Here is a 26,107-nt window from a genome sequence, read left to right on the forward strand (position 1 = left end):
TCAAGAACAATTTCTCTACTGGTAAATCTTTTAATATTCTAGGGGGACTTTTTAGGAACGAAGGTGCGTGGGTTGAGGTCGTGGCCAGGTGACCTTCACGTTTGCCCTCACTTCACTGTTCTCCACCACCTCATCTTCAGTCCTTCCTTGACGTTCCTCTCAACTCAATTCTTCCGCTCTTCAATCGTTTTCTCATCAACTGTGTAGTCTCTCATCCCATCACACAAGCCTACCATCATGACATCGTCCACAGCCGATGCTTTGGCAGATCTGGCGGCCGTATTGGTCGTCTCAACACGCCAATGGCAGACTGAGAAGTCCACCAAAGCCTCCACGGTTCCAATTGAAGACGATATTCGGGCCATCGAGGAACAGATTGAACAAGTCTCTGATACGGTGAATCTGTCAACCCCAGATCGATCGAAGCTGGATTCGGTGGGAACGGAATTGTGGAATGTCTGGCGCATCCATATGATGGAAGCATGCACAGATGAAGAAGAACGGAAGACAAAGAATGGCAGAGGTATGTCTAAGCTGACTATGGACACCACAGACAGACAATCTGACATCCATTCTTGATAGTGTTGGCCGTGGCCGTTGCACTGCTCGACCTTGCGTCCCCATCCAATGCTCCAGGTACTTGGAAACCAGACGAGTGCAGTAAACGACTGCGGAACATGTGACTGAATCCATACACAGGCCATATCCGGGTTCTGCAGGTGGCCTTTGAAGGGAGTCGTGTTTGCATCGGTACCTGAGCCCCGCGGATACGTGTGGTGGCTGCAGCTGATCAATGCGGCAGATACCAACCAGCTCGACTGCTCTCTCAAGATCCTCAAAGCGGCAGCAAAGCGATTCGATTCCTTGGAAGGAGATTCCTCGGCCATCGATAAGGTTCAGCTGGACTCTATCACTGCCGAATACTACATGCTTCGGGTGTATCTGGTGAGGTTAGGTGTTGTCATCCAATGTACATTCCTGCTAATCGAATTTCTTAGGCTTGGAAACAGGGGCGACCCGATATTGCTGATCACCTTTTTACAAAGGTTCCGTTGAAGGCTACAATCAAAAATCGCTCTACTATTGTTGAGCAATGTCTCTGCATTGGTCGGATGGCACTCGAAACTGACCAGCATGAAACTTCAGCCAAATGGCTCGAAATCGCGCTGGGGCAGTTACATGAGAATCAAGATGATGAAGCACTGATTTCAACAGACTTCGACTTCTACATTCGGCATCATCTCGGTCAGTCCTGTGGTCAGTGAATGCATGAAACGAAATACGCTGATATACCACAGCATGTGCCTACAGTTTCCTGAGCGCCAATACCCCCGAGGCAGCCGCAAAGCTCGAGGATCAAATGGATATACTGAAGACAGTAAGTATCATTCATCAGCATTATCCCAGTCGCTCGTGGCTAAGATCTATTTCAGCAGTATGGAGAGAACCCTGCCGTACAATACCTCGAGCTAGAGATGATGCGATTAGGGCTGAATCAGGAGAATGATAAATTCTTTGAGAGTGAGGCGCTCCATATTTTCAGAAAATCTCTTTATTGACACAAAGTTCAGCCATGAAGGCTGTGATCAATCGGCCAGATTACACTGAGCAGGAATTCGAAAAGTAAGTCCCCTTATAATCAACACGGTATGCCAGTCATCATTGCTGATTTGATTCAGTCTCATTGTGTATATCCAATATTCGATGCACCTGAGGTTTGTTGGCATTCACAAGTCTGTTCCCATTGAGACAAAAAGCTGACTCGAAATCAGCTTCTATCATGCTTTCGAAATATGTCAGTCATTGCTGAACTCTCTGCCCACCGAGAGGCGTGAATGGATAGAAAATTGCTTCCTTCGACTTCCGCGGATAGTCGGCACCCTGTCACATAAGCTCGACATTCCTGATGAATCATGCATAGCAGTCATGAAGGAGGCACTGACCATCCTTGAAGCGCGGGGAATCGAAATGATGAGCCAGGAAACAACCGATGCCTTCTTCACGGTAAGAAATCAGCATGAATTCAATTCCATATTACTAATAAATATGCAGGTCCTTCTGAACCTTCTTGAAGGATCTGATGGTATGTCTTGCCAGCACGTCGTTGAGAAGTGGTGCCAGCTTGCGCTGGAAAGCAAAGTCTTCAAAGGTCGCTTCGTTTCTACCAATCTGGGTCTTCAGAAGTAAGTCCATGCAAATTCAACTTTTACTTCAACACTGAAGATATCTCTAGGAGTCTGGCCACAGTTTGCTTTGACAACAACAACGTCACTTTGACTCGGCAGATTTTGGACCAAATCGTGGTGAAGAATGACTCGAAGTGTGACCCTGGAGTTCAAGGCCTTCTCTTCAAGCTGGCATTACACGATGAGAAGGATGTATATTGTAAGTGATTTCGTCACTTTAGAGTCTAGATTGTCTCTAACATGTAAGTAGTGAAGGATTACCTTTGCGAGTTGTCGAGTCATTCATCTCCTTTCGATCAATTGAAATTCCTTCGAAGCTGTGCGGCGGCGGCAGCAGAACTGAAAAACTCGCGGTTGGTGATCGACTGTATTCAGGAGTCCATGAGATGCACAATGCTCGTAGAGGATTTTCCAGAGGAAGTCATGGTCGAGCAAAACGGTTTCGAATGCGAAGGGTCGCTCTCAGTGGCCGAGTCCTGTCTATTTCCACTTTTATTTCTCTTAAATGAGATGGAAAGAGGACAAGATGTATCCCAAATGGATGTACTGAGCTTGGTGAATTTAGGTTGGTTTCGATACATTTCCCTCCCCCTTGGAATTGATGCTGATTTCCACAGTTCTAAGATGGGCCAAGCGAGGACTCGGCAGCACGAGTGTGGCCTTCTCGACTGGCGAGTTGGAGTCGGTTGGTTTGTATTCGTATACCTTGGCCGTGCATGTCTTCAACATGTTCCACGCGGAGGGCATCGAGGAAGTCCTCGAATTCACGAAAGATGTTTGTCTACTCATTACCATTCACTAGACCCAAACTGGATATCGCTAACAGGGTGTCACGTTGTGGGACAGATCTTTGATCTTTCGATCCAAAGACATGAGTCTATCCAGAGCATAGATCCCGAAATCATGCCCTCGAAGAGTCAAGAAGAAGGATCGGATCAAGAAGAGGGATCAGACGGGGAAGAAGAATCAGATTCCTTACCGCTCGGCCTCATTGCTTACCGATTTCTCTATTTTGAGGCCAATACACGTGCCTTTTGTGTTCAAACTCAAACCGATGCAAGCCGCAAGGTATGTTCGCTTAGTAAGCCTCACCCTCGATGCAGCGCTGATATCCTATAGCTTGAACACTACGCAAAAATCTGTGAGGCCATCAAAAAAATTCGAGATCAGACACCAGAGTACTCCACTTCTCACCCACTGGGTACCAATGCTCTCGAAAACCTCTTGATCATCGAGTTCGAAGCCACTGTTGCTCTGAAACAGTGGAATGCCCTAACTTCGGTAGTCCGCGAGAGCGAGAAGTTCATCAATTCAACCGTTTTCATTTGTTTGATGGACTGCATTGTTACCTTCGAGATGCCTGATGAGCACAGGGCTATCGCTATCAAGGTAAGTCCTCGCCGAAATTCAGTTCTGGAGTGTTGGCCTAATTTGGTAAACCAGAGAATGCTGGAAATTATTCGCAGAGCTGGGGAAGTCCCTCCGGCTGTTTCAGATCAGCTCTCAGCCTATTACCATTTCTTGTTTACGTTTGCCCTTGCTGCAGCAAAGTCTGAAGATTCTGCACGGCTTCCTGAGGTTTCTCAAAAATGGCCGGGCGCATATTATGGCATGGCCGAGTCAGTCGTTGACGAGTTCCTCCAATCCACGGGCGATATGTCTGACCCCAAGCCGCGCTCCGATGGCGACGTGTCCCCGGGAGATTCCTTGCCAGCAGTATCTTGGCCGTTTGATCCTTCTACCGAAGAGCAAGAGTACCTTTACCTTGCGAAGTGCTCATTCAACCAGGCAATGGACTTTTATTCAGCGGAGGATGATCAGGCTTGTCTGCGGTGGGCTGAGAAGGCTATTCGGCTAGCGGGGTCGGTGCGCAGTACTGAGGGTGAGGAGCTGGTGAGCCTCTTTCAGAAGCGATTGGAGGGACTGTTTTAGTGCGAGTATCAACTAGCACTGTATTTTTTTTACTCTGTGCTGTGTGGTTTAGGGATGAGAAAGAGAGGGAGCAGCTGTATCCGGTTAGCGCTAAACTCCAGCATCGGACCTGGCTGGCCTAGTATCTCTAGAAATCATTGCATAATAATATTGAATATCAATTGCTCAGGCTAAACAATGCTATCAAAAGGGAAATAAAGAAAAACTGTCTAAATTGTAAGTATAAGCTCTGGAGACATAGCCAAAGGGTGAAATAATAATGTGGGTATCATCAGAAAAAAGTCCAAGTCTGGTAACAGAAAGAAAAAAGAACAAGGACATCAAAAATCAGAAACGAAAGTTGCCCTGCTCCGTGTCTTCGGAGGAAGTGATGCAAGAACAAAACGCATGAATGAAAGATAATGAAAATAGACGGAGAGTCGCCATATGCCAGGGAGATGAGCAGGCAAAAGAATAGAAACGAGAGGGGAGAAATAAAAGGAGAATGAGCAACTCCCGCTCATTGGTGCCTGCAGCCCTCGACTGGACACCAGTAATGTCGAGGATCATAAAAGGCAAGGAGAATCCGCTGACACTTGCGATATTGAGAACCAGCAGAGAACGCGAGTAGGGAATAAGGTGTATATGTAGAGATAATTCGAATTGGTTCATTCATCGCCATTGGCATCATAAGAGCGACTCCTCGAAACCTGTCGCATCCCTTTATAGCCTTTATGTCGTAGTAAAGGAGTCGATGGCATATGACGAGGAATATGCGACGATCGAGACGAAATAGACGAATAGCTTGGCTTTCGATCCATATCTTTGCCACTACTATCCGTCTCTGTCTCGCCACTCTCATCGCTATTCTGGGAACGTGCGCTGACAGCTCGCAATGTGAGGTTCAGTTCCCGCTCAAGCTCTTTTTGAGCGTGGAGCGGTTTTGTCGAACCGTTGAGCTTTTTGCGATAGGCTCGTAGGGTTCGACAGAGTTGTTCGGTGGACATGTCTATGCTGCCGAATTCGCGCTGGCTGGATGCTTTGGTGCGTGTTCGGAAGTCCACTGATGTGCGGCGGTGGGTGGTTTTTGCACTATTGGGCTTTTTGGATGCGGAGGAGTATGATTTTGTCCTGGGGCTGACTGGGGACGGGGACCTTCGGATGGGGTCTGGGGTGAATGAGATAGGGGAGCGGCGGTTGGGAGGAGAGGGCGTCTCGGCGAGCGAGTTGTTCTTTAACGTGGACGGGGTTAACGATAGTTTGGACATCTTCCTTCCCAGTGTGGGCGAGAGTTCACGGACTGGGGTTGGCGTTCCAAGGGGGCTTGGGTTGTCAGGTCGCTGGAAGCCGGCCAGTTCACTCCGTGAGAGAACCTTCCGGAGAGGAGGTTTGGCTGCGGTCGATTCTTTGACGGGGCATTCGTCGTCTCGTCCATTTGGCTCTGGAGGAAGTTGCGGTTGTACACAGAGATTCCAAATCATGAGTATACCATCCATGCCAGCTGAGATAAGACTTCGCTTGGTCGTCGGGCCGTCGTCAGACTCCTCGGTCTGTTCAAGAAGCAGCGCATCGCTGACTCCCTCGGTGTGGCCGAACTCTCCTGTGAGCAGGTGATCTTTCTCCAAGTCGTATACTCGGATAGACTTGTCGGTGCTGGAGACTCCAATCAGAAGCTTGGGGCTTTGTCCTGGAATTTCAGAGGTGACTGTCAATGAGCTCATGATCACTGCATCATTTGCTTCCGAGTCTGAGGCCCGGAAATTGTGCAATTGCCGCCCAGATGGAATGTCGAACTTGGAGATACAGCGGTCCATGGTTGAGACATAAAGCAGGTTGGAGTCATCGGGGCAAAGGGTCATAGACACTGGAGAGGCCTTCATGGTAATAACTCTTGTGATGAGATAGGCGATCGAGATCCCACTATCTTCATCTCTGGTCGCACGGTCGCGAATTAGAATCGTGCGATCCGCGGAGCTTGATAATAATCCCTCGCCATCATTTAGGAACATGATTTGTCCCACTGCGCTAACGTGGTCATCCATGGTTTGCACCAGCTGCAAGGTCGAGTATGTTTTTTGGAAGAGCTGCACCATGCGGTCTCGGCCAGAACTGGCGACCAACCATGAATCGTCAGTTCTCTGAAGGGCAACATCTGTAATCTCGCCTCCATGAGCGCGAGCTTCGTCGATGCACTCCCAATCTTCGCCCGAGTAAACCCTAGAAGGAGTGCGTTAGCTTGGACGCTTCAGTAAGAATACAAGAAGGAATGACAAACCTCAGGACTCCAAATTTATCACCTGCGACAAACCAGTCTGCATTGTCCACAGCTCTCAGGACCTTCAACTCATTGGCAACGTCTTCGTCCCCGGCCACGCTTTGCTCGACTATCACGGTCTTCGAATCGACACATTTTCCGCGTGCATCCCAAAAGTTCACCGAGCCATTGCGAGACCAGGAGAAGAAATCCGCAGAGAATTTGTTGGGCGCTTTGAGCGGACGGATGCCCAGGACTGGATCTCGATGCGCCTGCATCGATGTCTCCCCGTGCTCCTGCTCTCCCTCGTCCGGCAAAGTCTCAATGGGGTAGATGTGGATCTCCCTGGTTGCTTCTACCGTGACCAGATGTGAAGAAAGTGAGCCCATACAGGTGATGGCAGGTACTTTCGTCTTCTTGTCTACCACCATCTTTTCCAACTTGGTAGGAGACGTAGGAGAAGATGTGGAGGTTCTTCGCAGAAATTCGAAAGACAATCGCTGCATCCTCCTGCCGCGTCCACCCAACCAAATCGACTCGCGGTCGAAATCCACCGTCAAGGACGTGACAGCAAATCCAACCTGCGTGACCACCGTTAACTTCTGGGATCCTTCACGATCATCGAGGAGGCAGACAGCTCCCGATTCGGTGCCCACGGCAGCCTCTTGCTCAGAAATGCTGCTGATACAACTAAAGGTATGGTCATTCAGCTGTCCCAAAAGGCAATTCCTGCCAGACAAGGCCTTCGGGGCCGGGTTTGGCGATGGAGCCCCATCCACAGTCAGCCTGGATTTCGTAGGAGACACCGGTCTCGCAGTCGGAAGCCTCCACACCTTGACATGGCGTACACCAGTGGTGACCAGCGATTGGCCCACCCAGCACATGTCACGAACGAAAGAAGTGCATTTGTTCGTAGAATGAAGCCTTGCCGATCCATTCTTGAGATTGATGGCCCAGATAAAAAGAAATCCATCGTTGGGGTTGCCCAGGGTTGCCAAATATTGTGAGTCCGGGCTGAAAGCGAGGCTGCAAACTCCGAATGTGTGCTCGCTGAGGATGGACAGGGGGACATCGGGTAAGGCGTCTCGGGCGGTTGAAAATATAAGCACGCGAGGATTATAACCGGTCTCCCCCACGGCCAAAAAACGGCCATTGGGACTGATGGAGACGCTGGTTACTGCTTTGATCCTTTCTCTGGACGACCATGCGCGTGGGCTTCCATTTTCTGTGACTTCGTTCGAGGGTGAGCCATTGGGGACGTTAAGATGCGGGTTCGAACGAATGTGGGAGAGGGATCGCGATCGGGGGTCCGGGGTTGCTGGAGGAGTAGATTGGTTGTAGAAGGACGTGGTCGTGGGATTCACGCTCGTTGCAGACGGGCGAGCTCGAAAGAAACGCTGGCAGAGGTTTCCCTCGCCATCGAGTTCGGCAAGTACTGCAGCAGAGCCGGCGCATAGCGCAAAGCTCTTACTCTGGTCGTGACTGGAGAAGCCATTGGGGGTTGTGGTGGTGGTTCCGAGTACAGTCTGAAGGGACAAGGTCGATTGGTGTGCAGATTTGCTCGGGGAGCGAGCTCCAGGTCGGAGAATGGGAGAATTGGACGGGGTGATTTTCAAGGAGGCGCCAGGCCCGGCGAGTTTGGATTTCGCGCTGAGGGGCGCGGGCGTGGTGGTGGCCATCGCCTCGGGGGACTGAACAGGCGAAGAGTCGGAGTCCCCTGAGTGGGCGGGGTCTTGGCATTTCAGGTCAGGCGCATTCGTGTAAGCGTGGGGGTATCACAGATCGAGATCTGTGATGATCTGAAGTAGAGAGAGAGACTAATCCGTAGAGGGGAGAAGGAGAAGGAGTGGGGGGTGAGATGAGAGAGAGAGAGAATGACGAGTGAGGGCGGGGGTAAGGACTGGAGTGGGTGATGATCGGGGTGATCACCAAGGCGCAAGCTGAAGGAGTGAAGATCTGGAGACTGGAAAGGTTGAAGAGAAGGAAATTAGAAAGATGTGAAGCTGAAGTTGTAAGCTCCCGGAAAATCCCAACCCGGGAGGGGGAAAACACAAACATGGAGGGAGCTTCATTCCACGCTAACACCGTTGATCATTCCAGGCGATCCAGGGAATCTGGCGAACCTCAGTTTTGGACTGGTCATTTGGACCTTAGGAACCTCTTAGGGGCCATTTTAGGGCCTGTTAGCCCTGCTAGGGCCCTTTTATTGTGGATGGCACGGGCCGAGTGGAGCTGCTGGCAGCTGCATGGTCTCGAGGGCTAGAGGCTTAAGGCTAGAGGACTCCGGGGTTCAATTGGAGAACTATACGGAGGACAGTAGACCCTAACCGAAAAATGGGAGATAAGATAAGTAGTTTGTAACTATTCAGAATATTCTCAAATGAAAACCCTCTGTTTAATTCTGTTCATTTTCTTATTCTCGTCTTTTAATCTCAACTGTCCCCAGATGAACCGGTGGGTCCAGGCCCTCAGGGCCCCAGGCAACCCGGCAACTGTTAGTCTCATCACTAACATATCATTGCCGCTTCTTGGTGAGATTGATTATTCATGATAAACTTCAAGAGCCTTTGACCTCGGGATTTAAGGACTGGTTTCTTGAAAAAGTGCTTCATTAACAATGTACATCCTTCGAATGGCAGTCTGGGTGGAGATATATATATTCTCCGGGTTGATGCATAACATAGATGAAGCGTACACGTTCGAAGTCCAGCCCTTACATTCAAGAAGCATAATGGAACCTTAATGGTTAGAACAAATTAGGTGGATATAGAGAATTGCGCTTATCAGAATTCTGATCTTTCTTTTCGACTCAACGAGAACACACTAGGTAGTATAGACAAACTTGATATGATTTCATCTTTATTCATAGATTGAGGTAGATACTTGGACTACAAAGCGACTATATAGAGGAGAGAAGGGAATCCTTCATCTCAACTAAGACAGACCAATATGAACAGCAAGTAAGACTATTGTGAGGTTCAATTTGAGCAAACATATTTCTTAAGGTTCCCCTATCTCCCGGAAAACTCTCAATATCCTCCCACCTTCTCCTGCATGGGCTTGAAGCTAACAGTCGCCGGCTCGTCACTAATCCCACGCTTCTTCGCTTCTTCCAGAATAGCCACTGTCGCAGTAGCGCCAATGCGAGTAACACCCAAGCTCATGACGTGCAGCAAGTCGTCCAGAGTGCGAACACCACCAGCTGCCTTAATCTGGACCTTGGCCCCCGAGTGTTGACGCATCAACTTGATATCCGACACCGTCGCACCGAAATAATTGTACGATCCATCGGCTTGCTTGACAAATCCGTAACCTGTCGAGGTCTTGACAAAGGCAACTTCAAGATTCGTGCAAATCTCGCACAGCCGGATGATATGCTCGGATTTGAGGTAGTCATTCTCAAAGATGACCTTGAGAATAGCGCCGTGGCGTACAACCGCACGATTGATCTGGTCAATCTCTTGGGTGACATACTCCCAGTCTTCGCCGAGGGCTTTGCCAACGTTGACGACCATGTCGATTTCGCGACCACCAGCTTGGGCGGCAGCGGCGGCTTCTTGGACTTTGATCTCGGTGGTGCTGTTGCCGTGGGGGAATCCGATGACGGGGCACACCTGGACATCAGTGCCTGCCAACTCTCGAATGGCTATTGGGATGTGATAGGGTTTCACACAGGCTGTGGCGACGTTATTTTCTCTGGCGATCTTCAGGCCGGCTAGGACGTCGGCGTCGGTCATGGTAGGATGGAGCAACGAGTGGTCGATCATCTTGGCGAGCTGCGACAGCGTCACAGAAATGGTGTTGTTGGAAGTCATGTTGGTATAGAATGAGGAGTGAATAGAATGAAACTTGATTTCAGAGAAACCTGTTGGTTGATTCTTTAGTCTGGACGAGATTGTGTGTCCTTTTTATAGTTGTTCTGTACTTCCTTCGCGTCTTCCGGTGGAATCATTTCCTCTTTTGTCACCCTCCATAACCCACATTTTTCCTCCGGATCAGATGGGAACAGAGTTCACTATAAACCATAGATATTCAAGAACTATTTCTAACCTGACCGAAAATTCTATTTTTCGCTTAACATATCAATTGTATACGCAAAGCTCATGAGAATATGGAAGTGAAGGGTTGTACTGGAGCTTTGTCATCCGTTCCACCGGAAGATTGACCATTTCAGGCATTCATTCCTGCTCTCCGAACAACTCACCACAATCTACAAGTTACTATGGCGCCCCCAGCCAAACGATCTAAAGTGGGCAGTGCATGTCAGAGATGTCGTCGGCAGAAGCTCAAAGTAAGCCGAGCCTTTACTTTCCGTCCGATTAATTCCCGCTAATCTCGACAGTGCGATATCAAACGCCCTTGCACGTTATGTGTCCGTGCTGGGGTCGGCTGCGAGACAGCAGATCAGTGGCGAGTAATTCAGAAGCCGCAGAAGGATCAAAGGAGAAAAACCAGTTCTAAGCACAAGCGTAACTCGGAGGATGAGCAACCTGAAAATGCTGGTATCACTAAGCGACCATGGTCTAGTTCCACCATGTCATTAGTGGAAGGAGTAAGTAAATCTGCCGCTGAGCCACTGAAACTCCACTAACCTTGACCAAGGCATTTAGCTTGCACAGTTCTACACCACCCGAGACACCGTCAGTCAATGCTCTACCGGGTGGTCAAGGACTACATCACTCGGTGAGCCCGAGGCTAGGTATCACACGTCCCGCTGACAGGAGGCCCGGAAGGCCTCCTACCACAAATTCTTGGCCACAAGGGCCACGACCAGCACTAGCAGAACTGGTATCACTGTTACCTTCGCAAGAAGTTGCAGCTTTGCTGGTGGACACCTACTTTGATCGGATCCACTGGTTCATGCTCATCTTCCATCAGGATGATTTCCGAAAAACCTGGCAGGAGATGTATGATTTACCCAGGCAGCAGCTCATAGAGTCTTTCCCGAACCAAGGATTTATCAGTACTTTCCTTGTTGTGATTGCCATTGCATTACAATATGCAGGCGAGCACAGACAAGATCTACTCAAGGCGCATGGCATATCACCTATGGACCTCAAGGAAAGGATTTTGTCAACAACCCGGGCTAAGATACTCGACATTGTTTCTCTGGGGTCTCTAGAGGCAGTACAAACATGTGTCCTGCTGGGGACGTATTATCTGTACCATGGCAAGCCGGAGCTGGCATGGCCAGTTTGTGGCTGTGGACTGCGCATTGCCCAAGCTTTGAATCTGCATCGGAAACTGCCACAAACAGCATTCATTACCTCTGAGGCTTACCGAAAGAATGAGACGCGGAAACGTTGTTGGTGGGCCATATACGAAATCGAGACATTTTGCTCCATGTCCTATGGCTATCCCCATAGCATCAAAGATTCGGATTGCGATGTGGAGTTTCTAGACCCATCCGCAAAATCTGTTACTGGTCAATCGCCTGCGTCGGCCGATGTGATGCATGACTGTACAGCGACTCTTCTCTCATACAAGTATTTGATGTCGAAACTCTCGGTACTCATAAATGACATTCTTACCGATCTGTATGGGCTTGGATCCTTGAAGGCCGAGACTCGGCAAGGCGGGTCGACTGGCTCTTCCAGTCTTCAAAGACTTGTCCGCAAGGTTTCGGCGCTTGACGCCCGACTGCAGAAATGGAGTGCTGAGATACCCGCTGAACTACGGCTAGATCGTGCTGACACCACTACCTATACCTCCATAGATGAGATGGACCAGGATATTGGTGCTTCTGGTCCCAGATTCGAGGCTCATATCTATCAGCTCCAGGATCTTGCCTTGAAGCTTGCGTATGAAAACGCCAGAATTCTTGTCCATCGACCGTTGCTGGCGTACAAGTCGAAATTTCCCGCAGAGACTGAAACCGAAGAACTCAGCAGTCTCGTCCGAGATACCGTGAACCTGTCTCTACAATCCTGTCGTGATGCCGCTTTGAGCACCTCCAACATTGAGAAGACCCCTATCTTCTCTCTTGCCGCTGATACCTATGCCACGGCTTTCATCGGCATGCACACTTTCACAGCTGGTGTCATGCTTTGCGTGTTGATCAGCATGGAACCTTTGGCCTTGGAATCTCATGAATCTAAAATGGGTCTACGTCGACTGCTACGTATGCAGTCACTTCTCAAATCACGAGCGCATTCGTCCCTTAACACACAAGGGTTAGAAATCCTAGAGAGACTAACAAAGTTGGTCATGGAAAAGGAGTTGAAGGAGATGTTGAAGTCTTCCGAGGATGAACAGCGGTCTGTACCACAACCAGGTTATTCTAGGGACGAGTCAAATGCACAGCATCTGAATGAAAGTGGGCAGATGCTCGCCATGACAGAGAGGATTTTGGACAACGAAGCTACGTTTAACTATGTAGAGGACCCGGCCATGTCACAGGCTCTTTTCGATTTTGATCAAGGTGTGTCTTTCAAGTAACATCTACACAGCGATACTAACAAGATTCATACAGTAATCTCTGGGAATATCCCTCTGGAGCCACTATTTCCAGATCTTCTTGGCCCGGGGGGTGGATTTGCTCCTGAGCAAGGTTGGATCTGGGGATTTGACAGACTGGCTTATCCGCCAGAAGACTAGAAATTATAACAAAGGAACTATGGGCATCACAAGTGACTCTTCGTGTATTAGCGAGAGAAAATTCACGTTCGGAAAGTGTATTCTACATTACCTTAGGTGTTCGTAAATAGAGTCAATCTCATACGAAAAGCTTGGCATCTACAGTTGATGCCTGACCTGTCAGGAGGCCACTCCCTATCTTATCGCCACTGCGGAATTCCCTTTCGCTCTCAGCTTCACCTTCAATTTCTCTCATCTCAAGCAACTTTTACAAACTGGCCAGCTCATTATCCATCATGGCTACCCAATGCGCTGCATCGGCCAAACTGGCCTTACCATCGCTTCTTCGCAGCTTCTTCCGCACCGAGTTCAACCACGACCTACGCCCTTCTGCCCTCCGTTGTTATGCTGGCCCTTCACTACAGCTTCCTCGCCGGCCATTTAGTTCGACTCCCAGAGCCTGCCAGATCGAGATCAATCAGTCGCCCGATATGATCACCACATCGGTCGCTCCCCAGACTTCTCAAGCAACTACCACTCCACCCTCCTCATCCTCACCAATTGAACAAAACACGACTCCCAGTCGCGAGTCGTCGCATAAACGGGCATCTGAGAATCCCAAGAAGAGGACAAAGAGGGATAAAACCAACTGGGACGATTCGAAAACGAAAATTAAAGATCGCAAGGAGCGCAAAGAATCGCGCGAGGAAAAAAAGCTCGACAATGCAAAGAAGGCCCCGGTGAGAAAGGAGAAGCCCGACCCCTGGCGAATTCAAAAGGATGCTTTGGACAAGAAATTCCCCAACGGATGGAATCCACCTAAGAAACTGTCGCCCGACGCGCTGGAAGGTATTCGCCATTTACACGCGACCGCCCCAGACCGATTCACGACCTCTGTTCTTGCGGAGGAGTTCAAGGTCTCTCCAGAGGCTATCCGTCGAATTTTGAAGAGTCGCTGGCGGCCCTCGGAAGTCGAGGCCGAGGATCGTCGCAAGCGATGGGAGAAGAGACATGAGCGGATTTGGAGTCGTATGGCTGAGCTGGGTCTTCGGCCGTCGACCAAGGCCTCTCGGCCGTACTCTGATGCCAATACGCTTTACAAGCCTGGTGAGAGGGAGTTCTAGTGCGACTGTGCACAAAAAAAGCCGGCTTTTGTCTATCTTTGCGGGTTCTCTTATGGTAGAAGCCAACCGCAATCTTGTATACTACTATATCATCGCATAGCGCTGTATAATAACTTGTCTCCACTAAATAACCGCGCTTACGATGTAGCCTCATAACTCTCCAAATTAGAGTATTTGGATAGTAGCATTGCTAGATGTATGAACCTCAATTGAAATTAATTTCCCCAGTAACACAGTGCCGTCTCACTTCATTAGCCTGACCTTTCTCGTGTCACGGCGGGGCAAAAAAGGAGTTGACAGCAACAATGCTTCGGGGGTCCGGGGCCGCAGCCAGCGGAGAAGCGCCACTACTGACTTTCCAACTCTCCTTCAAACCCACCTCGGCAGCATTCGCATGGCCCTATTCCTCGACCGCGCCGACCACAACTTCTCCCTATCATGGTCCCTTCAATCTGACAGAATGCAGATGTTAACATACCGTCTGAAGCTCGGTCCCACCCACTGATTGTTGCGCGCAACCTCCCTCCCCAGATCGAGTCTGGAGCTCCGCCTTCGGACCACATGCTGACGCCGCGTCGCAATGCCGTCAAACATCCAGGTCTTTGTGAAATGGAAAGACCAGACCATCTTCGCGGGAGAGAATGTTGAATGCACAATCACCTTTAAAAATGTGGCAGATGCTGCCTCGGAAGCAGGTCATGCAGGTGAAGGTGGTCAGCATCAACGGAAGCTGTCTCGTGTCGCGAACCACACAGGCAACTCCGGCTCAGACTCGTTCTTCTCGTTGAAATCTCCCCAAAATCTCTTTTCAGGGAGACGATCATACTCGATCAGCTCTCAGAGGAAACCTTCCCACCGGACCGCCTCGTCATTGAGCTCCCCGCTCGTATCCTCGCATAGCTTCCCACCGACCAGCGGCCCCTCTACCCCTCGAAGTTGGCAGCCCGGCCACAGTCACAAACGATCGGTATCAATTCTGTCTATTGAAAGTGAAGGATATCCTGAGAAGACACCGCCACCGCAGAGCTATGGCCGGAATCGACCGATCAAGGGCCATGGGCGTTCAGCAAGTCTCCAAGTTGCCCCTAGGAGGAACGATAGCTATGATGACTCCCTCCGGAAAGGTATAATCCTGGCCAGGTCAAATGGTAGCATAAATGCAAATGCTAACCATGTTCCACTAGTTGGGAGAGCTCCCATACGCGGTCCTCCACTCGCAGAGTCCCCAAACGAGTCTGGGCCAGGCAACTTGAAAGTCGACACTTCACACCTTGGACGAGCAAGTCGGCCTGGCTCTCTTGCCACTAGCCCTGTTGGAACAGCAGAGAAATTACGTGCCCCGCCGCGAAGAACGCAGCTACCCGCTTTCGACTTCAAGTTTCCTCCCGCTCCTCCATCGACTGATCCTAATACCAACCGCCCTGCTCTCTCCCCCTCTCCAAAGTCATCCGACAGGATACCCTCGCCCGGAAAGCCGGCATCAAAGGACTCAACGGCCTTGGCCGCGCCATCGCATCAGCAGCTTACGCGGATAATATCAGCCACGAGTGTGAATGGTAGTAGCCGAAGTAGTGGAGAGTTCTACTCGGTCAGTGATCATTCGAGCGAGACACTAGCATCGGAGTATACAAACTATTCGTCATCACAAGTCCCACGGCAACCACCCACCCCGCGGCATGGGCGGCATTACTCGAGTGTGATAGCACCCCCGAGGAAATCTGACAGCCAGGCGCTGCTCATGGGCTATGCACAGATCAGTGCGTCATTTACGGTCGATGGCTCTTTGGTGAACCAGTCCGTTTTCGATGAGGTCAAACGGAAAGGTGTCGTCGGTGGCCAAGCCGTTACAGGCGGGGTGCCAGGACGGCCAGGCTCTGCGGGCGGTGATCGTTCACGAAAAGGCGGTGGTTTCTGGGGAGCACTCAAGTGGAATGCAATTGAAGAGTCTATCAATGGACTCTTGTCGAACAATGAGCTCGATGGTTTGCGAGATATGCGCGGAGTTGCTTCCTCGCGATCCATTCCGCTGCTGTCCACCCCGCAGTCGCTCCTTTTCGTTGACCTACGACTCGCACCGGGCGAAGAGCAGTCATACTCGTTCTCGTTCGCACTTCCTAAGGGACTCCCGGCGAGTCACAAGGGCAAGGCGATCAAGATAACCTATAATCTGGTCATTGGTACTCAACGGCCAAGCGGACCTAATGAGTCTCAGCGAGTGAATCGCATTAATATTCCGTTCCGCGTTTACAGCGGCGTCAATGGTAAGACTGTCACCACCTGCGACCAGCTGGGCTTTGCAATTCTAATGCTTTGACAGACAAGGGAGATGTCCTCGGCCACGACCTGATGTCACCATATGTGATCTTGCGCGACGAAGCCAAGGTGCAAAAAATTGCGCCCACTACGCCCGTGACCCTCAAGAACCAGAGCATCAGTGGACCTTGGCAGTCTGCTGGAGATTTCCTTTCCTACGTGGATGAAATTCTTGAACAGCGTGCGCGCTCAAATTCGCTCTTCCCGCCAGGAGCCCTTCCAGAAAGACGGTCAAGTTATGATGGCCCTCCTCCGCATGCTTTGTCTTGTAAGGATATAATTGATTTTGCCATCCTCCGAAGCAACCAAGCTGTGCAGTCACGGCGGAGTCCTAACAGATTCGAGATTGCTCGCGATGGTCAACGGATTGCCGTTGTTGTGCTTAACCGCCCTGTGCATAGGCTGGGTGAGACAGTCATTGCCACTGTTGACTTTGGCGATGCTGCCATCCCATGCTATGCCGTACGAGCATCACTCGAGACATCCGAGAAAGTAATGCCTACAATTGCAGTCCGGTCGAGTGCAAGCATCCATCGAACCACCCGTCGCATCCATGCATCTCTATTTGAGAACACTCTGTACGCGACCCGGGTCGTGTTCAGTCCTGCAATCCCCATTTCCGCTACACCCACCATTCTAACCAGCGGCGTGACCCTGGACTGGGATTTACGATTCGAGTTTGTGACACCGAAATCAAACGGCGAGCTTAGCCATGGGCCGTCTGGTACTCGATTACTTGAGATGATGTCCTCTGATGATCGTGGGAAAGTTTTGTCTGCAATGGAGCATTTGGGTTGTGAATCGTTTGAGATTTCTATTCCCCTGACTGTATATGGCGAGACTGTACGGGAGCTACTACCAGAAGAGAACGTGGGGTATGCTATCTAGAGAATTGTGATATAGTCCATGTGATGTCTTTTCGGTGCCTGCCGTGCAGGCCCTTCATCTTATTCGAATTAGATATTCCTTTTATCTATCCTTGGATGTCCCTTGCCAACGACAAGTTCGTTGTACCTTATGTAGATCTGTAGGCCGTGCATATTTACCCGCCAGAGTCTGAATACCAACGTCACGAAGGATAATACAATTCAAACATTTGGCTCAAACCCATGGGTCAAGGAACACCAATCGGCAAACCTCACCTCAACTTTGTCTAGTTAGTCCTTCATCCACCCAATCGCAACGATGCAAAATACGAGAACGGGCCCATGCCTGCCTGGAGTGCCAAGCTGCTGCCTGGTTTCTGCCTGATTGGCCCCACGCCAAGCTGGCACATTAAGCTCTCTTGTAGATGACAGAAGTTGTTATAAAAGGGGTAAAGTTAGGAGATCGTCTTTCTCTGTTCTACTACTCCCATAATCAACTTCAACGCACATTCTCCTATTCACAATGTCTTCGACAACCGCGATACCTCAGTTGCCGGGGTTCAACGCTCCGCTGAACACCAAACCCGAAGTGAGACACCATCTCTCCATGCGGATGCATAGGTTTTCTGATCAAACTTAGAACCGGAGAGGTCACGGAAGTGTTCACGGTCAAGGCTTTCCAAACGCGCTCGAAATTGAGGATGGCTATGTGAAGTAGGATTTGACTTCAGACCGCCGACCACGTGCCTGGAAACTAACATGAAACCTCCAGTTATCTGGACGTCAAAAGAGAGATTGTCATGATGCAGATTATGAGCAGCATCACGGAAAAGCCTGATTGGGACAAGAAGGTGAGTTTACATGCTGATTCAAGTAATTACTATATTGCTAACGCAACCAAGGTCTTCGATGAGGAAATCACCTCCAAATGGCGTAAAGAGATTGCTGAGAGTGGAGAAGACGTGTCCCCCAAAATGATGGATTGGATCATCAAAGAACTTCAGTGGAAGTCTGAATCCTTCAAGAAGGACGGCCGAGTTAAGGTGTTTGACGTTGGAGTCGTCAAGTCCGATACTGCCATCTCACAAGAGCTGCAGAAAGCTTTGAAGGAAGCAGCTGTGCCGTTCGAAGACGTCCCCGAAGACCAGAAGGATTATCACCCGAATTCAGATCAGCAGGTCGTTGATTTGGTTCACCCGTCTCTGTTTCCTGTTATCTTTGGCCGATCTCGCATCCTGCCCGATAGAACAATCAACTTGGAAACTTGCCTTGGCAGTGTCGGACAAGGTGACCTGCTACCAGTGCCATCGAAAGATCATATCGCGCACACTCCACGGTATGGCTATGGCTGGCGCGCCACCCCGAGGGAATACAGCCAGAAATTTCAATGGCTTCCCTGCGACGTGGAATTCACCGAGGACGCAGGATGTCGAATCGTTTCTTACATCAACAATGCCCATCCAGTCAAGCACCGAGGACTATATGAAGTTGTGGAGAAGATTATCACTCAGGCAGTGCCACTTTGGAACGAGACATTGGCCTACAGACCATATAACGAGAGACGGATTCAGTACAACTCTATCGACTATGAAGAGGATGTTATACCTGAACCAGATGGTCAAGAGTCCGATGAGGACGATGACGCATATGAAGAACGTTGGCAGACATACCGAAACTCTCGGCGTTTCATCCAGCCCGAACCAGCGGAGTTCACGCCGCCGAACCTTGAAAGGTGGGGTCTCATCAACCTACAGGAAGCCTTTGCCGAGGAAGGACTTCAGGTGATTGTGAAATTAGCCAATATCGAACTCACGCCGGAGAAACCCAACTACGCAGGAGGTAGCTGGCACATTGAGGGACAGCTGGTAAAATTTCCTTTCAAATTCTGGATTCTTTCAGGGTTACTAATTGGCATTTAGAATGAACGAATCTGTGCGACGGCCATCTACTACTATGACAGCGAGAACATCACCGAGAGCACACTAGCCTTCCGCCAGCGCAGCGAAGACAACTTTGAAGATGTAGGCTACGAACAAGATTGCCACGAATTCCTCCAAGCCGTATACGGATTCGGCCCCGAGGTTGACAGCCGCAATGATACCAATGTCACGCAACATCTTGGAAGTGTCGTCTGCAAAGAGGGACGCTTACTTACATTCCCCAATGTTGTCCAGCACTGCGTTTCTCCATTCTCCCTGGAAGACAAAACCAAACCCGGCCACCGGAAGATTCTGGCGCTGTTCCTAATTGATCCGCACAGACGGATTATCTCCACTGCGAACGTGCCTCCTCAACAGGAGGACTGGGGAATGGAAAGACAGAATCTTGTGACTGATTTATTGGCGAACAATCTCCCGCCGGAATTGCAGGTTATGGTTGAGAAGGATATGCCGGCGTCGTTCTTGACGATGGACGAGGCAAAGGCTTATAGACTTGAATTGATGGAGGAGAGGAGTGTGGCATCGGAGGTCAGCAATGCGGCCTTTGAGACTGGAAATTTCTCTCTGTGTGAGCATTAGGGAGGAGTGATGCAGTGTCAAGGATTGGAATGCATTGATATTCTTTTTTCGTTCTATAGTGCTCGTTGCTTGACAATTCCCTGGGTTATCTTAGTCAAGATTCTCATGAACCCTTAGTACTTGCTTGTTTCTCGATCCTCACTTTGACACAGTCAGGTATTCAAATCATCCCATGAAACAGGAAAAATGCCAAACTCGGCACGAAAAGCCTGATCAGAATGCGACGATACACGATTGCTAATTCGACGATACACACCTGAGTCTGGTCTATCGTAGTCATGGTATCACTATCTTCTAATTAGGATATTACTACGGAGTATAGTAGTTCAAAAGACTTAGTCTAGAATCCAGAGAAACAGACTAGCTAGATATTCTTTACTCACTCTTTTTTTTCTAACTGTTTTCCTAACTGTCTTTCTAACTGTCTTTTGAATCATCTTTCTTCAAGGGTGTAGACTGCGCTCCTGATCGGGACTAGTCCCAGAATATCGCCCCACCTCTCAAAGCTTGGCACTATACTGTAAGTTACCTGTTATTGTGTAGTCACCATTCACTGCTCTTTGCTTTCTTCTACTTTGTCTCTATTTTGCTAGAGCTACTTCCTCGAGATTATTATCATGGCCCCGAGTGATTTCGATGCTCGATTCCTCGGTGGGTTGGTAAGAACTAAGGTCACTTCACTACCTTTAACGACTCGGCTACCTCCCCTCCCGCGTCAGGCAGCTCGTGGATCGTCACGGAAAAGCTCTATGAGCAAGCAGTCTACCTCACAAAGGAAAATTTTGACAACGGCGTTGGGCTTCCTTTGACAGCTGGTCTTTTCCTGTGTCATCTGGAAGAGGACCCGGCTCAGATAGCCTTCATGCGAATCTATTATCAGATTCCTGTTACTGGAACTGAGGACGATCTTGCTAAACTAGCCCAGCAGGTCATTGAACCTAAGGTCTGTAGTGAACGAGAAGCCTTTAAGCAGTTGATGGCCCAAGACTGTACCGCTGTTCCCCATTATCTTGGATACGTTGAGAAGTAGCAAGAACCGCATGATCTTGTTCCTGGGGGGTACATTGATTATCTTGTATGGGAAAAGGTCCCAGGGGAATCCCTTACAGAGGAGTTCTTCTGGAGCTTGGATGGCCAAACACGGGATGACATCCGCGCTAAGTTCCGCGCTGCATTTGAGTGAATAGTATCAGCTTTCCGGTCGTCTTTTTAATCGTCTTTCTCGAAGCTCTGCAATTGCGCATGGAACGAAGGCTAACATGATTGAAAGAGATATCATGCGTTGCGGCGTAGAATCATATCCGCCCAGAATCTCCAAGGTCATCTACGATCAGTCTACAGGTGATGTGTATATTAAGGCTTCCCCAAATGCTAAGAAGATCTACTGACAAAAGCAGTCGCATTTCGGGGTTTCGACAAGGATGGCCGGTCATTGATGAACTTAAATGGTCGGATGATCTGTACGTTCTTTATGGCCTAGCTATGTCACCAAAAGAGCAGTGGGGCTGGTATGATCATCCGAAAAACTGGACGATATAAATAGTTAAGAAGACAGTGCGAAAAGACACCAGAAAGACAGTTTAGAAACCGGTTCAAAGGATATTTTAAAATAAATTGAGAAACAACTTTCATAAAAAGCTAAATTTAGAGCACTCATACTTACATTATAAACCCGTTTCTCCAGTCTAGATATCAAGAATCCAGTGTACCTGTACTCCACTATATCCAACAACGGAATATTCTGTGGTGTGAGTAGCCCAGCCTTAGCCTTGATATATCAGTAAGCTCTGCGTCGATTAGCTGGTCATCCACGTTGTGCTCAATTTGGAAACCACGTTGGGTCAAGTATTTCAATACGGGTAGTTGCCCAAACGAGTCCCGTCCAGTGTGAGGGAGTTTCAAATCGCAATCGATAGGCATGCACTTTGCAGATTTCGCATGCGTACAGTCGACCTACAGCGGTGCACCCGATCTTACCATGATGGATGACAGTGATAATCTGAAATTTGTTGGGGAGCTCAGGGTGCCCTGGGTCCCCGAACACCGCATTGATGAGGTATTCGAACTCGAGAGTGCTCCGAGGAGGACGCTCGCCCTTCCGATTATGTACATGCAACACCTACAGTGTGTGTACGGGTTCCTCGGCACCTACGACGAGACCATTTCCCTCCAACAGGGCGTCGCCAGCCAGGGAGTGCGGAGGATCTAATATTCTCCAGTTATCCGTATATCCAGTATGTATGATGAGGGCGATGGGAAGAATTCCCCGGTCGTCTCTGCCAAGCAACGTTTCTTCTATGTCGGAGATGAGGCACTGAACCAGGGACTAGCTAATAACACGACTGCTGGACGGGTTCAGGGATATTGACTAGTGAATGTTCAAGATATCCAACCACAAATTTCTGGGAATGATAAAACGACGATACATAATTGCTAATCACACGATACACACCTACGTAGGGTTTAGCGCGGTAACTGTATTACTCTCTTCTTATTATTGTAGGATATCATTATAGTGATTCAAAAGTCTGAGTTTAGAAACCAGAGAAACGGACCAACTAGACAAGCTTCAATGACTCTTTTTTGAAAGGTCTTTCTAAATGTCTTTCGAATCATCTTTCTTGATAGCACGGATATAGTTCAGCTAGTGAGTGCTAAAATGATTCTGAAAATTTATTGGGGTTCCAAAGTTATGGAACCCTAATGTAGAAGAATGTAAAACTGTTATACTACTACTTACCGCCAAGCCAGGATAAGAGTTGTATCGTCGAAATAGCAATTCCCAAATGTCTCTGAACCCATCTTTAGCGAGACGAGAGGAAATGAACTGGTTTGAATTTGTCGATTAATGTACCTTCTATTCAATTCCTAGATGGTCAACTTGGAACTTTGATAATCTGATGTAGGGGCCAGAGTGGGTCACCGGGGCAACGCAGAAAGGGAGAATAATAATGATCCATGGATCCGATTGCGGGATCACGTTAAGAGGTGGACGAAGGTGGAGTAGCTGAACTGTACGACGGGACTCCGTACCTGATGACTACTACGAACTTACTCGATGCCGCGCGCACATCGTCGATCCTAACTTGTTTTTTCTTTCTACCATCCTGGTCATCTACAATCGCATCGTCTCCAGAACTCGTCTTGGGTAAGTTGCACGTCATACCCAATCTCATTCCCCCGCCCCGCGAAAAACAACACCCGCGCGATCGAACCCTTCTGACATCGGAATGCAGGCACGTCGTGATCAGCGCCGTACCCCCGCCGCAAGTACCATCCAAGGGATATAGGGAATATCTCAGTCGGCGCGAAGAGAAGAAATGTCTTCCTTCATCACCACCATGTCGGTCCCCGCTGCCCCTGCCCCCGTTCATCTATCTACAACTCCCATCAAGTCCTTGTCTCCCTCCCCACCGGCGCGAGGCCCGTCTTTGAGTCTCAGCCCGTCGGTAATCTACCAGACCACCCGCACTTCTCATATTCCTTCCCTTGAACCTCCGTCTTACTTGTCGCCCGCCGTGCGCGCACTGAAACAAGGCGTCTTTGGACTAACACCTCCCAGCAATGCGCGGACGCGAGCCCCCTTCAAGCCCCGCTCGGCCGCCAAGGGCACCAGCAGTTACCAGCTGAGGCAGTTCGCCGAGGCCACTTTGGGCAGTGGCAGTCTGCGTAAGGCTGTGAAGTTGCCCGAGGGCGAAGATTTGAACGAATGGCTTGCAGTGAACGGTAGGTTTATCAATGGTCGTGATCATGGCACAGTATGCTGACACCCTTGGGCCCTGGTTATAGTCGTCGACTTCTACAACCAGATCAACCTTCTCTACGGCTCTATAACTGAATTCTGCTCCCCGCAATCATGCCCCGAGATGAAGGCTACCGATGAGTATGGTCCATCTATGCGACGCGATACCACTTGCCCTCGATCCAGACTGACCAACTATCCAGGTTCGAGTACCTCTGGCAAGACTCCGAGAACTTCAAGCGGCCAACCAAGATGTCTGCTCCCGAATACATCGAGCACCTCATGACTTGGGTACAGGGCAATGTCGACAATGAGCAGATGTTCCCCAGTCGCATCGGTAGGTATTTTAATCGTCGGTTGCACGTCCATCACTAACTGTGTCACATCAATAGGCGTTCCTTTCCCCAAGACATTCCCGAGTCTCCTCCGCCAGATCTTCAAGCGTTTGTACCGAGTCTACGCCCACATCTACTGCCATCACTACCCGGTTGTGGTACACCTTGGTCTCGAGCCACACCTGAACACCAGCTTCAAACACTACGTCCTGTTTATCGATGAGCACAAACTGGCCAGCGGCAAGGATTACTGGGGTCCTCTGGGTGATCTGGTGGACAGTATGCTGCGCAGTGACTAGGATCTGAGCGGGTTGGTGACGGATTGGGTACACTGTGCATGAGGAGTCGGTTCGTGTTCGATCTCGCTGGCTGCGGTTTCGGGTGGAGATGCGATCAACTGGATTCTCGACGGCGTTCCGGGTGTGGTGCATACATTAGTAGATTCAATTTGTGGTTATGGGCTTGTTCTGGCGTTTTCTTGTTTCATTATTCGGAATGGAAGATTGAGGCATTGATGATCTGGTATTCCGGAGGGATTTCGTGTGCAATTGTCGGGTGAAACGACTATGGTCGGATACAGGGAGACGAGCATAGCAAGGCGTGTTCTTCACCTTTGATGATACCCTAGATCGAATTGGACACCGCAATAAGCACTGGCAAGAAACAATTCTTCAATACTCTAGACTCTAGAGTACTTTCTGTAGCTGTAGACTGAATAGCTTTGGCTGAGAGTTGCAGCTCCACTGGCGAAAACCAGACGGCTTACCTCAGCAGCTAGTGTAGCCACGTGACTCGGGAAGAAGTCGGACGTGCAACTCTCAACTTGCACGTTGCCCAGCAATTCCGACCCCGTCGCTCGAATCCTCCTCTCATCCTCCCCCCGACTCCTTCTGGTCTCTCGAGACTCTCCTCACAACCAATTCTCACGATGATGTCCGCTCGTGTCGCCCGCTCCGGCCTGCGCGCCGCCCAGCAGCTCTCCGTCGCCCGCCCGGCCTTCAGCGGTCTGCGCACCTATGCCACCCCGGCCCAGAGTGTCCGCCCCCCCGTCGCTCTGTTCGGCGTTGACGGCACCTATGCTACTGCTCTGGTATGCATTCGACCCTCTGCGAACCTCTTTGTCGGCAATGTCGAAGTTTTTTGTCGACCCCGTGTTGCCCCGACCCCTCCCGCTGGCGCTGGGCTGGGCCTTTCCCCCTCTTGCATTTCAACGTCGGAGATGAAACCCGCAAGACGACAAAGAAATACGTGATGAATGGCTTTCGTCTAACTTTGTCTTTGCTGTAGTACACTGCTTCCTCCAAGTCCGCTGCCCTCGACCAGACCGCCAAGGCTATCGCTACCCTCGGCCAGACCCTGAAGGCCGACCCCAAGCTGATCACCATCCTCCGCGCTCCTACCCTGTCCATTGCCGACAAGCAGGAGATCATCAAGGAGCTCCAGAAGGTTGCCGGTGCCGACAAGGCCGACATCCTCAAGAACTTCCTCCAGACTCTGGCCGAGAACAACCGTCTCGCTTCCCTCGACGGTGTCTGCGAGAAGTTCGGTATTCTGATGAGCGCCCACCGTGGTGAGGTTGAGCTGAACATCACCTCTGCTCAGGTGCGTCAACAACAGCCCTTCAAATGAAATTCTGCCTTGAAAGCATCCGGAAGTACTGACCAACCCATGAACAGGAGCTCGACGCCAAGACCATCTCCCGCCTCGAGAAGGCCGTCGCCAAGTCCGAGTTCAGCCAGGGCAAGAAGCTCAAGGTTGTCACCAAGGTCAACCCCGACCTCGTTGGTGGACTCGTCGTCGAGATCGGTGACCGCACCATTGATCTCAGCGTTTCCTCTAAGATCGCCAAGATGAACAAGGCTCTGACTGATGCCCTGTAAATGTAAAATAACTTCCTTTTTAGCCAACAAGCTGAATGTCAGAGTTCCGCTGGGAGTGGATGTTAGATTTATATTCGGCATTATCGTCCCGCATGAACGGTGAAAGTTGGAGAGAAAAGGGAGGGTGGTTCATCTTTTCTGAGAGGTTTAGATCTAGTGTCTCTCTCCCTTATTCTTTTGGTGCTTTCATTTTTCTTTTGTTTCATTATCTGTGGATTGCACAATACACTTTTCATTTTCTATGTCTGGGGTTCCAGCATTGTAGATGTAGTATATCACTGAATTGGTACAATATGTACTTGAATTTGATATTCTCGGTTGAGATTGATTGGTTGCTAGGCTCATATTTACTTGGGTCTGACAGGACTGAGCACGATTTTCAAATGATCAGGATACTTCAA

General features: G+C 49.8%; 11 protein-coding genes across 11 annotated transcripts; 9 read left to right on the top strand and 2 right to left on the bottom strand.

The window, feature by feature from the left end:
- Positions 1-237: 237 nt before the first annotated feature.
- Positions 238-4,289, top strand: N7473_001446 (uncharacterized protein; the record flags this gene model as incomplete). The annotated part of the gene is made up of 17 exons (XM_057147386.1): positions 238-523; positions 583-636; positions 700-750; positions 803-945; positions 999-1,245; positions 1,299-1,378; positions 1,434-1,521; positions 1,572-1,623; positions 1,680-1,715; positions 1,773-2,004; positions 2,053-2,183; positions 2,234-2,385; positions 2,437-2,751; positions 2,804-2,961; positions 3,033-3,254; positions 3,306-3,575; positions 3,630-4,289. The coding sequence occupies 17 exons, from the start codon at positions 238-240 to the stop codon at positions 4,116-4,118; spliced, it is 3,006 nt and encodes a 1,001-aa protein (XP_057015272.1). The 3' UTR covers positions 4,119-4,289.
- Positions 4,290-4,765: 476 nt separating this feature from the next.
- On the bottom strand, positions 4,766-8,030 carry N7473_001447 (WD40 repeat domain-containing protein; the record flags this gene model as incomplete). The annotated part of the gene is made up of 2 exons (XM_057147387.1): positions 4,766-6,314; positions 6,373-8,030. The coding sequence occupies 2 exons, from the start codon at positions 8,028-8,030 to the stop codon at positions 4,766-4,768; spliced, it is 3,207 nt and encodes a 1,068-aa protein (XP_057015273.1).
- A 1,350-nt stretch (positions 8,031-9,380) lies between these two features.
- N7473_001448 (2-deoxyribose-5-phosphate aldolase) lies at positions 9,381-10,166 on the bottom strand (the record flags this gene model as incomplete). Its single annotated transcript, XM_057147388.1, has 1 exon — positions 9,381-10,166. The coding sequence occupies one exon, from the start codon at positions 10,164-10,166 to the stop codon at positions 9,381-9,383; it is 786 nt and encodes a 261-aa protein (XP_057015274.1).
- A 407-nt stretch (positions 10,167-10,573) lies between these two features.
- On the top strand, positions 10,574-12,948 carry N7473_001449 (transcription factor domain-containing protein; the record flags this gene model as incomplete). The annotated part of the gene is made up of 4 exons (XM_057147389.1): positions 10,574-10,642; positions 10,694-10,903; positions 10,954-12,772; positions 12,824-12,948. 4 exons carry the CDS (start codon positions 10,574-10,576, stop codon positions 12,946-12,948), a joined length of 2,223 nt encoding a protein of 740 aa, XP_057015275.1.
- A 275-nt stretch (positions 12,949-13,223) lies between these two features.
- On the top strand, positions 13,224-14,051 carry rrg9 (mitochondrial ribosome assembly protein RRG9; the record flags this gene model as incomplete). The annotated part of the gene is made up of 1 exon (XM_057147390.1): positions 13,224-14,051. One exon carries the CDS (start codon positions 13,224-13,226, stop codon positions 14,049-14,051), a length of 828 nt encoding a protein of 275 aa, XP_057015276.1.
- Positions 14,052-14,631: 580 nt separating this feature from the next.
- N7473_001451 (putative intracellular protein transport protein (Sat1)) lies at positions 14,632-17,252 on the top strand (the record flags this gene model as incomplete). The annotated part of the gene is made up of 3 exons (XM_057147391.1): positions 14,632-15,175; positions 15,236-16,312; positions 16,369-17,252. 3 exons carry the CDS (start codon positions 14,632-14,634, stop codon positions 17,250-17,252), a joined length of 2,505 nt encoding a protein of 834 aa, XP_057015277.1.
- A 501-nt stretch (positions 17,253-17,753) lies between these two features.
- Positions 17,754-19,749, top strand: N7473_001452 (DUF4246 domain-containing protein; the record flags this gene model as incomplete). The annotated part of the gene is made up of 5 exons (XM_057147392.1): positions 17,754-17,819; positions 17,871-17,944; positions 18,003-18,081; positions 18,133-19,095; positions 19,150-19,749. The coding sequence occupies 5 exons, from the start codon at positions 17,754-17,756 to the stop codon at positions 19,747-19,749; spliced, it is 1,782 nt and encodes a 593-aa protein (XP_057015278.1).
- Positions 19,750-20,366: 617 nt separating this feature from the next.
- N7473_001453 (uncharacterized protein) lies at positions 20,367-21,288 on the top strand (the record flags this gene model as incomplete). The annotated part of the gene is given in 5 exon segments (XM_057147393.1): positions 20,367-20,400; positions 20,421-20,767; positions 20,780-20,928; positions 21,020-21,097; positions 21,129-21,288. The coding sequence occupies 5 exon segments, from the start codon at positions 20,367-20,369 to the stop codon at positions 21,286-21,288; spliced, it is 768 nt and encodes a 255-aa protein (XP_057015279.1).
- A 379-nt stretch (positions 21,289-21,667) lies between these two features.
- On the top strand, positions 21,668-21,958 carry N7473_001454 (uncharacterized protein; the record flags this gene model as incomplete). The annotated part of the gene is made up of 1 exon (XM_057147394.1): positions 21,668-21,958. The coding sequence occupies one exon, from the start codon at positions 21,668-21,670 to the stop codon at positions 21,956-21,958; it is 291 nt and encodes a 96-aa protein (XP_057015280.1).
- A 1,132-nt stretch (positions 21,959-23,090) lies between these two features.
- N7473_001455 (Mob1/phocein family protein) lies at positions 23,091-24,125 on the top strand (the record flags this gene model as incomplete). Its single annotated transcript, XM_057147395.1, has 4 exons — positions 23,091-23,475; positions 23,539-23,632; positions 23,695-23,828; positions 23,884-24,125. 4 exons carry the CDS (start codon positions 23,091-23,093, stop codon positions 24,123-24,125), a joined length of 855 nt encoding a protein of 284 aa, XP_057015281.1.
- Positions 24,126-24,754: 629 nt separating this feature from the next.
- On the top strand, positions 24,755-25,706 carry N7473_001456 (F1F0 ATP synthase subunit 5; the record flags this gene model as incomplete). Its single annotated transcript, XM_057147396.1, has 3 exons — positions 24,755-24,916; positions 25,114-25,428; positions 25,503-25,706. 3 exons carry the CDS (start codon positions 24,755-24,757, stop codon positions 25,704-25,706), a joined length of 681 nt encoding a protein of 226 aa, XP_057015282.1.
- Between the last annotated feature and the right edge of the window lie 401 nt (positions 25,707-26,107).

The sequence above is a fragment of the Penicillium subrubescens genome (assembly GCF_028828155.1).
Source record: "Penicillium subrubescens strain IBT 31985 chromosome Unknown utg000001l_segment0_segment0, whole genome shotgun sequence".
NCBI lineage: Eukaryota > Fungi > Ascomycota > Eurotiomycetes > Eurotiales > Aspergillaceae > Penicillium > Penicillium subrubescens.